Source organism: Megascapheus bottae, chromosome 7 (genome assembly GCF_031878675.1).
Source record: "Megascapheus bottae isolate mThoBot1 chromosome 7, mThoBot2.hap1, whole genome shotgun sequence".
Taxonomy (NCBI): Eukaryota; Metazoa; Chordata; class Mammalia; order Rodentia; family Geomyidae; genus Megascapheus; species Megascapheus bottae.
The window spans coordinates 31,530,410-31,543,704 of record NC_143515.1 but is presented as its reverse complement, the minus strand read 5'-3'; the positions used below and the strand labels follow the sequence as shown (position 1 = coordinate 31,543,704).

The 13,295-nt window shown below is 48.3% G+C and overlaps 2 protein-coding genes across 5 annotated transcripts in view; one reads left to right on the top strand and one right to left on the bottom strand.

Moving 5' to 3' along the window:
- Window positions 1-216: 216 nt before the first annotated feature.
- Dok1 (docking protein 1) lies at window positions 217-3,188 on the top strand. Its single transcript, XM_090336616.1, has 5 exons — window positions 217-296; window positions 620-919; window positions 1,050-1,155; window positions 1,357-1,541; window positions 1,765-3,188. The coding sequence occupies exons 1-5, from the start codon at window positions 237-239 to the stop codon at window positions 2,560-2,562; spliced, it is 1,449 nt and encodes a 482-aa protein (XP_090192742.1). The 5' UTR covers window positions 217-236; the 3' UTR covers window positions 2,563-3,188.
- Window positions 3,189-3,833: 645 nt separating this feature from the next.
- M1ap (meiosis 1 associated protein) overlaps window positions 3,834-13,295 on the bottom strand; it is a 47,404-nt gene continuing 37,942 nt past the window's right edge. For 3 of the 4 annotated variants that reach the window (XM_090336612.1, XM_090336614.1, XM_090336613.1), the window contains exons 8-10: window positions 7,640-7,846; window positions 5,299-5,439; window positions 3,834-4,051 (exon numbers count right to left, since the gene is read on the bottom strand). In XM_090336612.1, the coding sequence (XP_090192738.1) occupies window positions 3,893-4,051; window positions 5,299-5,439; window positions 7,640-7,846 (507 nt within the window). In that variant the 3' untranslated portion in view covers window positions 3,834-3,892. The remainder of the gene's footprint in view (window positions 4,052-5,298; window positions 5,440-7,639; window positions 7,847-13,295) is intronic. The other variant, XM_090336615.1, reaches the window with a different exon arrangement.

Sequence of the window (13,295 nt, the reverse complement as noted above, 5' to 3'; positions counted from 1 at the left end):
CTCCGAGGTGGAGCTCCGCTGGGCTTCATCTGGGGACCCTGTGCTCCCCCCCGCCCCCGGCGGCTGCTCCCCCCCCCCGCGTTCTCCCCCCCCACGCCCAGGCCTCCTCCCCACCCCACCCCGGGCGGCCCCCGGGGCCCCGCGGCGCGGCGGCAACGCCTCCGGCAGACGGGGCTCCACCCCCGCTCCGCCCTCCGACCTAGGGGCCAAGAAGCGCGGAAGGAACCTCCGGGGCCATGGACGGGGCTGTGATGGAAGGGCCGCTCTTTTTGCAGAGCCAGCGCTTCGGGACGAAGGTAGCGGGGACCCGGGGGCGGCGGGGCGGGGGAGGACCGCCTCAGCTAGCAGTTGGGTGGAAGGGCCCCAAGAGCGGGAGGGCGGGGGGCAGGTTGCTTCGGCGCGGCGTCCGCCGCTGGAGAGCCCCGGGACGTCCCCTCGAAGTTGCTGGGCTCGCCCGGGAGAGTAGCGCGTGTCGTTTCCTGGCACGCCCTCCTTGGTGCTGGGGGAGACCCTGGGGAAACTGAGGCTCACTTGGGAAGCCCCGGACCCGCAGCTCGGCCTGCCCCCGTCCCCCCTCCCCGGGCCCCGCGCACACTCCCGCGTCTCTCGCCGTCTCCAGAGGTGGAGGAAGACCTGGGCCGTGCTCTACCCTGCCAGTCCCCACGGCGTCGCGCGGCTCGAGTTCTTTGACCACAAGGGGTCGAGCTCCGGAGGTGGCCGCGGGGGCTCGCGCCGCCTGGACTGCAAGGTGATCCGTCTGGCTGAGTGTGTGAGCGTAGTCCCCGTGGCCGTGGAGAGTCCACCCGAGCCCGGCGCCACTGCCTTCCGCCTGGACACTGCCCAGCGATCACACCTGCTGGCGGCGGACCCGCTGTCCAGCGCCGCCTGGGTGCAGACCTTATGTCGTAACGCCTTTCAGGTGAGGGCCTGGGTCTATGTGGTGGTGAGTTGGGCAGTTAAACTCGCAGTTAAGCCTGCACCCCTGAGCCCGGGAGCCGCACTGAGAGAATTAAAAGGGTCCCCCCCATCTGACGTGATCTCTGTTACAGAAAGGCGGCTGGGCTGTGGCGCAGGGTGAGAACCCATCCAAGAACCCACCCAAGCTTTCAGCCTTGGAGATGCTGGAGAATTCTCTATACAGCCCCACCTGGGAAGGTAGATGTCAGAGAAGCCTGGGCAGGGATGGAGGGAAAGGGATGTTCTGGGGAGGGGGTGTGTGATTAGAGAGCCTGAGGACCCATGGAGAAGTAAGAAGACTCTGGGTCTGGCTTCCAGGTGAGTCCTGGAGTTCTCTTGAGTCTCTCCACCCTGCCCCAGAAGCCTCTCCCCAGGTTCCTAATTGTGTTTTCCTTTTAGGATCCCAGTTCTGGGTAACTGTGCAGAGGACTGAGGCCTCTGAGCGCTGTGATCTTCACGGTTCTTACATGCTGAGGGTAGAGGCTGAAAAACTGACTCTCCTCACCTTGGGGACTCAGAGTCAGGTCCTGGAGCCACTCCTTTCCTGGCCCTACACTCTGTTGCGGCGCTATGGCCGAGACAAGGTTCGGGCCCCTGTGGGAGGACTGTCAGGTTGGACAGCTCTAGGTGAGGTGGGGCTAGACCCAAAGGTGAGAAATTCTGCCCTTTAGATTTCCTTTTCTGCCTACAATAAGGCCCTTAGGTACTCTCTTCTTTGTAGAAGAACTAGTTCTTGAATTGGACAGGTAACTAGTTCAGGTCTCTGTTGTGCCTCTGGTAATGTATTTCCCTCCACCCCCTCCTTAGGTCATGTTCTCCTTTGAGGCAGGTCGGCGCTGCCCCTCGGGCCCTGGAACCTTCACTTTCCAGACAACCCAGGGGAATGACATCTTCCAGGCAGTGGAGATTGCTATTCAACGGCAGAAAGCTCAGGGAAAGGCAGCACAGGGACATGATGTCCACAGAGCTGACTCCCATGAAGGAGAGGTGGCAGAAGGGAAAGTGCCTTCCCCTTCTGGTCCCCAGGGGCTGGGCAGCCCCCCAGCCCTATATGCAGAGCCCTTAGATTCCCTGCGCATTCCTGCAGGTCCTTCCCAGGACTCTCTATACTCAGACCCGGTGGACAGCACACCTGCTCAGGCAGAAGATGGAGTACAGCCAAGGAAACCTCTCTACTGGGACTTGTATGAGCATGTGCAGCAGCAGTTGCTGAAGGCCAAGCTGACACACTCCAAAGATGACCCCATCTATGATGAACCCGAAGGCTTAGCCTCAAGCCAGCCCCGAGGCCTGTATGATCTACCTCACGAGCCCAAGGATGCGTGGTGGTGCCAGGCTCGGGTGAAGGAGGAGGGCTATGAACTCCCCTACAACCCAGCTACCGATGATTATGCCGTGCCACCCCCTCGAAGCACAAAGCCCCGCCCAGCCCCCAAGCCTCAGGGCTTGGCCTTTTCTGAACCTAGCAGTGGCAGCAAAAGCCAAAGCCTAGACACTGCCCTATACAGTAAGGTCCAAAAAAGTGGGGCCTCAGGAGGATGGGCCTGTGGGCTTTCTAAAGTAGAGACTGACGAGGCTGGGGTCAAGTCACAGGGCTCCACCTGAAAGAGTACATGGGGAAATGGCACTGGGGAATCAAAGAAGTTTGTTAAAGCCAGCAGGAAGCAGAGGGTGGGAGGGGACTCATGTGAAACCAGAGGAGTCGGCTCTGGGTTCCAGGAAGTCCTAGGAAGTGGATCAGATGGCAGGCTGAGGGATGACTCTGGACAGGGTTAGCACCTCTAAATCCCTCCAAAGGAGGACCAGGTCTGTGAAAAGTGGTACTTGATCAGGGTGGGTGCAGTTTGAGGGACCTGTTTAGAGGTTGCCTGGATTCTATTCTCTGCACTGTTCTTTACCACAGATGTATTTCTTACATGTTAAAAAATTCTAATTAAAAGCTTGAGTTTAAGAGGTCTCTGTGTGTGAATAGACACAGAAGGGACACAGGGCAGTATATGCTGAGTGGTGATGGGGAGATAAAGAGGTCTCCCAGGAATGTATTTGGGGCCTTGGGAGGAAAGAGCCACAGGGAGGGAAGCCTATAGCATAGTTGCTGAGAGCTTAGTCATTTCAGGCCCACAAGGTCTGGACTTTATACTGAATGTCTCACCTGCTGCCACTCTGTAAAGTGTGAGAAAACTAACAATGGGCTCCACTTCACAAGGTTGTTTGTATGCAAATGATACATTTCTCAAGTGTTTAACGTAATCTGAAGCACAGGGAAAGGAAAGTGGTTTACAAATGATAGCTATTATTCTGTGCCTGGAGGAAGCTGACAGGAAAATGGGCCAGGTGTTGGGGAGGGGAATTTCACCATCCTTTCTTCTGTACTTGGCTTGTTACTACCCCTGCCCTCTGCCCCCTGTCCCAACACACATACTTGGCATGCAGGCACCAAGCACTTGTTTTTCTGGAGCTGAAGGAACTGCTCTTGGTTGGGTATACTGGGAAAGGCATTTGATCTGTGACAATGCTGCATCCAATTCTCCTGGTTTATCTTGAGATTTGTAAACCTCATCTCTACTCCCCAGTTGCAGTTTCCAAATGGTGATCTGATGTCATCCACCTGCTTACACAGAGCTCCAAAGAGAAATTCTGGATGGAAATGCTCCTAATAAAGATGGAGGCTTACTGGGTGTTTAATCTTCTCTTGTGTTAACAGGATCAAAGGATCCAAAAGAAAAAGAGTTGCTTGGTGGTAAAAGGAAGTGGGGTGGTGGCAGCCCTGGGGACAGTGGGAGGGAAGTCTCTGTTTCTCAGTCATCTTTGAGCTCATAGAAGCCTGGGTGGATAGAAGATAGGTCAGACCACAGGCAGCCATTTAGGAGCCTTGGCATGGATATCCGGGGCAGGACCAGGGGAAGCAGGGCTGCTCTGCTTTGGCATAAATGACTTAGGGCTGGGAAGAATACTCTTCCTCTGGCTGGGAAGGCAGGCGAGTTTCCAAGGAAGCATTTCTGGCTGCTCGCATCTTGGAGGTTCCACATGGGCCTGGGGTCACTGGCAGAGGAACCACTGTGGCCCGAACTCGGTTGGTCTGCGATTGCCCAGCCTGTAAAGAGAGTAACAAAGGTCTATCTCTGAGGATCAGACAGTTCTGAGCTCTTCTGTTCTAACTCTTTCTGTCCCATCCCCGAAGTGACCACTTCAAGGCCATGAGCAATGACTGTGGACTCTCCTGTGCTGCCGCTCTCCTGTACTCTCGGATGGTCCAGAGTCCTTCCCGTCTGCTTTCCCATCAATCTATTCTGTGATGGATTCTGGTCCTGTGCATCTAAGTCATTTTTGTCACTTCTAAATGATTGGAGTTCAGAAACATCCTTCTCCTATAGTTTTAGGTAAGGCACTATGAGTTTTTCTAAAGGCACTGTTTTTGAAAAACTAGGGAAAATTGGTAGACCAAAAGGAACCCCAAATATTACTGAATATGTGTTTCATGAAAATATTTTCCCTTCAGTTTTTCTTCTGCCTTCAGTTCTTGTCACTCTAGGGAACCCTATCTCCAAGCTACTACCTTGATCAGCTTCCCTTTCCTCTGCCATAACTGACTGCAGTATTTACCCTGAAGGGAGGATTAAGGTGAAGATGAATGTGTGTGAAAGCACTTATCATAAAGCCTGACTAATGAGGTGCCCTACAAAGGTTTTTTTCTTTCCCTTGGGCAGTTCTTTTCCCACCTTCCCTTCAGCTTTCTCTTTCAAGGAAGGGGTGTGTTCATAGTGAGAATGTATCCAGTTTAGTTAGTGGGATAATTGCCTATTAAATGACTTAATGACTATAAACTATAAACTAATGACTAAACACTATAATTCAAACACCTAGTGGATGGAGGCGTGGCTTAGATAGTAGAACACCAGCCAATGACAAAAGCACGTTTCAGAGAGTGACTTTGAGTCTTGGTCTTAGACAAAAAGCAACACACCACCTAAACCAAGCCTGGGGTAGTGATTCAAAAGCCTATACTCCTAGAACTAGGAAGGCTGAGGATGGAGAATGGAGGGTTTGAGGCCAGCCTGGGCTACACAGTGAGACTCTGTCTCAACAAAAACAGCAGCAGCGATAACAAAGCCCAAAGCCAACCCACCTAAATGCTAGCATAGGTACATGCCTACGCAGGCAAGCCTCCCTACTCAAGAAGGATTATAGTATCAGTTGTCTTTTTCTTTTTCCTTCCTGGGCCTGGTTCTTCCTTCTACCTAGGAGAACTTCACATGGGAGTTGGGCTTCTCCCTTGGGAAAGGGATGCAAGACTCCTTTGGCCTCTGAGTATCAAGTGGGGGCACAGAAAGGAAGACATACCTTTCTTGGGGTCCGGGTCTCCCAGCCTGTGTAAAACCGCCCCTGAGGCTTGGCAAAAGCATTGCTCAGGTATGAGTAGAGGTGACTTTTAACATGCAGGGGATTGTAGGTGGGCTCCAGCTCCAGTCTGTCCAGCGTGCTCTGTGGAATAAAGGAGCTTCACCCAGGGAACAAGAAGTCCCACAGAGACACTGGAGTAGGAGAGGCTGGAGGAGTGTGAAGACCTAGCTGAGGCTGCGGCTTGGAGATATACATGAGTCCCACTGGATGTTCTGCCCTGGGTCTGCAGGCTGGGAAGTGTCAGGGAAGGGTACAGAAGTAGGTGCCCATGAGTGGCTAGGACCCTAGCCAAATACACTGGTCCTGAAAGGTGTGCTACTTAGTTGAGAGAGGGGTCAGAATGCCTGTGAGGGATGTGAGAGATGTGGTATGGGAAAAGGCGTCCTCAGGTTATCTGGTAGGGTACGGTTGCAAGGCAAGTACACCAGTACAGGGAGTTCCTGGCCTGAGGTGAGCTGAGCATAGAAGTAGGCAAATGGGAGCCCAAAATTCCTGAGCAGTCAGGTTTTCCGGCCACAACATACTGTGCCAGGAACCCTTGGCTCTAAAGCGAGACACCGAGTGAGCCACAGCCACTCGTGCCCACCTCTTTCTATATCCCTGTGGCTGCCCAGCCCTGAGCACAATCCCAGGCTCTGTCCTTTCTGCACCTCAGCCATCATCCAATGATGGACGTCCAGTTCTCCTTCTACAGAGCTTCCCTTCTCCCCTTCAGCCTGAGAGACCGGCAGAGGAAATACAGAATCCACATGCAGGGAAGAGAGGGAGGGAAGGGGCTAGAAGAGATGGCCTTTAGGACTGTTTGTGTCATTGTTTCTGAGTATTCCCCCCCCCTACTCTTCCTTGGCTATTCAGCTACTACTGGCTGCCATTTTCCTTCCTGTGGTCCCAGGAGTTGAACTCAGGGTCTGGTTTGTGATAGGCAAGTGTTTTAGCACTAAGCTCAACTCTCTCCTCTCTCAGCTTTGGCTGCTTTTTATTGCATTTCTCAACCAACAGAAATAGATGCCCACAAACACACAACATATACTACTACAGATTCTTAGAGTTATAAGAACATAGCATCACACAGACATGGACAAATGGAGCTGTGCACTAAGGGCAAGACATGACATCTCCAGTCTAGAGGTGCAGCACACCCACACTGAAAACACCTACAGGCATTAAAAGCCATTCAGAGGTTCCTGTTTCTCGGGAAACTCCCTTCTTTCTTTTTTCTTCTGCCTTACAGTCTCCTTTCCCTTTTTTTCTCTAATATACATCTCCCTCATTTTTTTTTCTTTTTCTGCCAGTCCTGAGCCTTGAACTCATGGCACTGTCCCTGAGCTTCTTTTGCTCAAGGCTAGCACTCTATCACTAGAGCCAACATGCCACCTCCGGCATTTTCTTTTATGTGGTACTGAGGTATGGAACCAAGAACTTCATGTATTCTAGGCAATCACTCTACCCCAAAGCCACATTCTTGCCTTCCCTCCTCTTTTCAGCTCATAGGGAAGTATAAATAGTAGGAAGAGGCATGGAATAGCTAGCTGGTGCAGAGAGAAAACTATACCAAAGCAACTGAAAACCAAGTGTATCAGTACCAGCACTGGATCTGCCTGTACTACTTCCCCCATCTCTGCCTGCTATCAGCTTTCTCATCTGGGACACTTTCCCTTCTCCCCCACCCCCCCAAAGCTAACCATTCATATGCACTTTAATGATTTCAGATGTGTAGGTTCATCCATTTTATGTGTGTTCTTTCTAGATGGCATTAATCCCAGTCATTTGCTTATATAGATGACTCTCTTGCTCTCTCTCTCTCTCTCTTCAAACATCATTTATCTCAACCTATTTTGTTTCTCCATTTCTCATCTCACTGCCATAATCTAAGCATTGGCTTAGATTCTTGGATCTATTCTTCTTGGATCTATTCTTTCCTCCATGGACTCATTCCTCTCCTCTCCTCTCCTCCCTCCCTTCCTCCCTCCCTTCCTGTCTTTCTTTCCCCTCTCTCTCCCTCCCCTCCCTTCCCCTTCCTTTCTTCCTTCTTTCCTTTTTGCCAGACCTGGGGCTTCAAGTCAGGGCCTGGGCACTGCCCTTGGGCTTTTTCCTGAGGGCTGGCATTTTGCCACTCAAGCCAAAGCACCACTTCTGGTTTTTCTATGTATGTGGTACCAAGGAATCGAACCTGGGTCTTTGTGCATGGTAGGTAAGCACTGTACCACTAGGCCAAACCCCCAGGCTCCTCCATCCCTTTCTTGAACTTCAATTTTTGTTGCGTGAAACGGGCTCCACTTGCCTCTACAATCTTAAGGCTGTCTTCAGGAGGGGCCTCAGGCAGCAGAGGGAAGACATTGGGCAGCAGCAGTTCCCGCGTGGCTATCGCTTTCACCAGCAGTGTGAGGGAACATGATGGAACAATCACGTAAAAGGTGCTGGCAGGAACTCTCTGGCCATGTCCTGGGCTTAAGGGTTCACCTTTGGCCAGCAGTAGCCATTCTCTTTTCTGAAACAAGGACATACATCTTCAGTCTTTGGCACATTTTGAGGACAATCCCAACTGAGGCTTTCCTAAAATTCCTCTAGGAGTGCTGCAGGGATGGCAGAGCCATTTTACTTGATTCACTAAGGTACCACTCTTCTTCCAGGGTCCATAATAAGCCAGAAAGAGTACATCACAAGGCTAACAATGGAAGCACGAACTAAGAAATGCCCTTAGAATTGGTACATCCCAAACAGACTACACTAGGATTGTTTTTTTCCTCTTAGTACTAGAAATAACATTCAGGACCTTATATGCACTAAAGCACTCTACTACTAAGTTACACCTTCTAAATAAGTTAAAATTCTGTGTGTGTGTGTGTGTACATGCATATGTGTGTGAATAGTGGGACTTAACCCAAGGCCTGGGCATTGACTCTCAGCTTTTTCATTTAAAGCTAGTGTTCTACCACTTGAGCCACAGCTCCACTTCTGTTTTTTTCACTGGTTAACTGGAGATAAGAATCTCACAAGGCCCAGAGTATGGTCTAGTGGTACAGTGCTTGCCTAGCATGCACAAAGCCTTGGGTTCAATTTTTCAGTACCACATAAACACACAAGAAAATCTGGAAGTGGATGCTGTGGTTCCAGTGATAGAGCTCTAGCCTTGAGAAAGATCAAAGACAGTGTCCAGGGCCTGAGTTCAAGCCCTAGGACTGGCAAAAAAAGAAAAAAAAGTCACACTGAGTTTTCTGGCCTCAAATAGTGATCTCAGATCTCAGCATCCCAGGTACTGGTACCTGGTAAGGCTTAAAATTCTTAAAATGAGTGTTGAATTAGACTTGTAGAGGGTAGTATAGAAACTCAGCATTTATTCTGAGGCTGATTAAATCTGCTGCTACTTGACAGAGGTTAAAATGGGCACAATGGGGTATGCCCTTGGAATGTTCAGAAAATGTTTAATGCTCCTCGATACAGCCTCTATAGTATGGAAGCTTTGTTATTACAAGGTAGTTAGTACGACAGGGTTCTTGGGATTAACTCAGTCATTGGACATTGTGAAAGGAGCATGAGTAAGATGCTAAACTTATCACATGGCAAGTAAGATAATGTCTATGTTTGTGTTTGTCTATGTTTGGTTATGGAAGGTGCCAAGCAAGAAAGCTTATACTTTACTGAGTGAAATTCACTTCTTTTTTCTTTTGTATCAGTTCTGGGGCTCAAACTCAGGGTCTATCCTTGAGTTTTGTTTGTTCTACCACTTGAGCCACAGCTCCACTACCAGCTTTTTGGTGGTTAATTGGAAATAAGTCCCATAGACTTTGGTGGGTGGCTGGCCTCATCCACCTGAATAGCTAGGATTTCAGGCAGGAACCACCAGTGCTGGCTGCAGCTCACTTTCTTTAGAGCAGGTGTGGATATGCAGAGTGGCATGCCATACTCCAAGCGCACACCTTCCCCCACTCTGGCATAAACTTCGAGTTACTAAAGCTGCCAAGCAAGGTGTAGCACCCAGTCATGGCTGGCTGGCCACCACACTGGTTTCTCACTCCTTCCTCTCTACCCAGTTTTTAGTCTTCAGTCATTGATCTCAGGATGATCATGTGACCTGGATTTAAATAAAGTGATATAAGTAGAAGTGACTGGCTGAGTCTTCTGGAAAAGCCTGTAATACAAACCTGTCCTCTGTCCCATCTTTCTTGCTAGGATAGAATTTGGTCTTAAGATATAGTGTTGTTTCTTGTGGCCATGAAACACAGGATGCTGTCCACTTGCTTTGGAACACAAAAATGGAAAGAGTCTAGTTCTAATCCTTGATGGTTTTGTTGATCAGCTACATCAGTTCTGAAATTCAGAGTCCATGAGACTCTTACTTCCAGTTAACCACTGTGGCTTAAGGTAAGGGGTAGGGAAGTAGCCTTGAGCTGAAGAGCTCAGGGACAATGCCCAGGCCCAGAGTTTAAATTCCATGACCAATGAAACAGAGAGAAAGAGAAAGAGAAAGAGAGAGAGAGAGAGAGAGAGAGAGAGAGAGAGAGAGAGAGAGAGAGAGACACACACACACACACACACACACACACACACACACACACACACACACACTTTCAGGCACTTTTCTGCCCCATCTGGTTTTGAACCACGATCCTCAGACCTTAGCCTCCTGAGTACTAGGACTATAGGTGTGAGCCTCCAGTGCCTAGCTTAAGAACAACTGTTAATTATTGTTATTAGTATTACTACTATTTTGTTGGCCGGGCTTGAACTCAGGGCCTGGGCTCTGTCCCTGACCCTATCTGTGATCAAGGCTAGGGCTCTACCACTTGATCCACATGTATACTTCTGTTTTTTGTTTTTTTTTTCTGTTTAGTGGTACTAAGGAATCAAACCCAGAGCTTCATGCATACTAGGCAAGCACTCTATCACTAAGCCACATTCCCAGTCCCATCTTAATTATTTAATTTACAGTTGAACTGGTTTTCTTTTAATTCCAGCCTCGTGGGTTCATTACACATACCACGAGGTAGGAAAAGAACATGGTTACTCATTCCTGGTAAATGGCCGAAACAGGCATAAAAGGAACAATTTGATTACTACTGGTATAGAGTGTGCTAGGAGGGCAGGTGGGAGTTCATGTGCATAGCAAATGGATGCTTTAATTTCATCAAGCCAGTGCTCAATTACTTGGGATTACATAGAACGCAATTGAAGAAACATTAACCAGTCCTTTGTAGTGGTGCTTCAGATGTAGCCACTGAGTGTAGGGAGAATGAAGAACACTTATTTGGTTTTGCTTGTGGGAAAGATGCAATTTGTTAGTATTATGAACCCAGAAAGTGAAGTACAGCTACCTAAGGAAGAAATGAGTGTAACGTTAGGCCTTTGGATTAGGGAGTTTTTTTTTTTAAGGGGGATTACTATTGGGGAAGGGGTGATGCTGGAATATGAAATTCAAGATCTTGCGCTTGCTAGATAGACTTTCTGCCACTTACTTGATCCATGTCTCCAGCCCGTAACTTGGGGTCTTTGGAAATGGAAGTATGTGAGAAAGAAATTAGGTTAATATGGCATTTGCTTCTTCTCTTATCCCAGAGAGGTAGGAGTTGGGGCTGGGGAGGGAGAAGAAGGTACAATGCCTGATGCTCTTGTTATATTTGAATATGAACTATCATGTGCTCGTGTGGTAGCACTGTGTGGGTTCTTTGGCTGCGGTAGTGGGACCTCGTCTCAGAAAGAGAACTGATGGGGTGTTGTTGGGGCTCATCTTTTTTTTTTTTTTTTTTTTTTTTATCCTGGATCCACAGTGAGACATTGGGGACCAACTTTTCTTCCTTTTTTTTTTTTTTTGCCTGTCCTAGGCTTGAGCTCAGGGCCTGAGCACTGTCCTTGGACTTTCTCAAGGCTAGAGCTCTACCACTTGAGCCTCAGCACCACTTCCGGCTTTTTTCTATGTATGTGGTACCGAGGAATCGAACCCTGGTCTTCGTGCATGCTAGGCAAGCACTCTACCACTAGGCCAAACTCCTGGCCCCGAAGGGCTCATCTTAATCTGTCTGCTGTGCTGTGTGACACAAAGCCTTGGCTGCACCTCCTGCCATCAAGGTGACTCATTATGGGCCCAGAGAAAAGGGCTATGGCCTGACGCCTCTCAATCCATCAATAAGTCCTCCACCCAAGTCTAATGTAGTTATTGTTTTCACATTAGATCATAGAAGTAGCACAAAATAGTAAACTTTCCAACTATGAATTAAATAATTAAGAGCTGTTCTCATATAACAAGAGGTTTAGGGAAAGACCATTTCAGGCCTGATGCAATTAATGAACCACCAAAACAACAGTTAATATAGAATGTTCTCTAGAGAGATCACATTGGGCATAAACCAAACATTAATACATTTAAAAAGATTGAAATCATCCAAGATGTTTTTTCTCAACAACAATGAAATGAAATTAGAAATCAATAATGAAAATAATTTGGGATATATACCAATATGTGAAAATTAAACAATATAATTCTACATAATAGACCAAAGAAGAAATCACAAGAGAATTAGACTTGTCATTTAAAATGAGTTAAAGCTAAATACTAGGCTGGGAATTTGGCCTAGTGGTTAAAGTGCTTGCCTAGCATGCACGAAGACCCGGGTTCAATTCCTTGGTATCACATATATAGAAAAAGCCGGAAGTGGTGCTGAGGCTCAAGTGGTAGAGTTCTAGCCTTGAGAAAGTCCAAGGACAGTGCTCAGGCCCTGAGCTCAAGCCCAGGACTGGCAAAGAAACAAAAACAAACAAACAAACAAACAAAAAAACCAAAACTAAATACTAGAAAAACTTATTACAGATAGCAAAAGTAAGGTTTAGAGCCTAAATCTCCTACATTAAAAAAAGAAGCTGGGAGGGCCGGGAACATGGCCTAGTGGTAGAGTGCTTGCCTAGTATGCACAAAGTCCTGGGTTCGATTCCTTGGTACCACATACACAGAAAAAAAGCTGGAAGTGGTGCTGTGGCTCACGTGGTAGAGCCCTAGCTTTGAGAAAAGTCCAAGGACAGTGCTCAGGCCCTGAGTTCAAGCCCCAGGACTGGCAAAAAGAAGGAGGAGGAGGAGGAGAAGGAGGAGGAGGAGGAGGAGGAGGAGGAGGAGGAGGAGGAGGAAGAAAAGGAAAAGCTGGGAGTTGTGGCTCAAGTCTGTAATCTTAGCTACTTGGGAAGCAGAGATTTGGGTATCTTAGTTTGAGGCCAGCTCAGACAAAAAGTAGTTTGTAAGAGTCTTTCTCAACCAGTGACTGGGCATGGAGGTTTGGTTTGTTATCTAAGGTATGGGGGTGTGGAATACAACTAACTGAGTGGAGTGGTACATGCCTGTTACCTCCAGTGACATAGGAAGAACAAGTAACAGGATCATAGCCAGGGCCAGCCCAGATATAAAGGAAGATCCTACCTTGAAAATAACCAAATGATAAAGGGGGCTTAGTGCCCAGAGTTCAAGCCCTAGCACTAGTAATCCAGAGGGGGGGGGGGAAGTGAGGGATGGAGGGAGGGAAGGAGGGAGAGAAAATGGTCAGGTGGAGCCATATAGCAAACCCTGCCTCAGAAAAGAAAGTAAAAGAAGGAAGTAAACTAAACCTAAAGCATATAGAAGAAAAATTTACAATTAGAGAATAAGTGAAATAGGGAATAGAAAAATAATGAAGTCAATAAAACTGAAAGTGCTTCTTTGAAAATACCAATAATTTGCCAAACTTTTAGTTAAACTGATCAAAGAAAAAAAAAAAGGATATTCAGCCAGGGGTTTGGTCCAGTCCTAGAGTGCTTGCCTAACATGCACAAATCCCTGGGTTCAATTCCTGGGTACCACATACATGGAAAAAGCTGGAGGTGGTGCTATGGCTCAAGTGGCAGAGCGCTAACCTTGAGAAAGCACAAGGACAATACTCAGGCCCTGAGTTCAAGCCCCAGGATTGGTCAAAGAAAAAAAA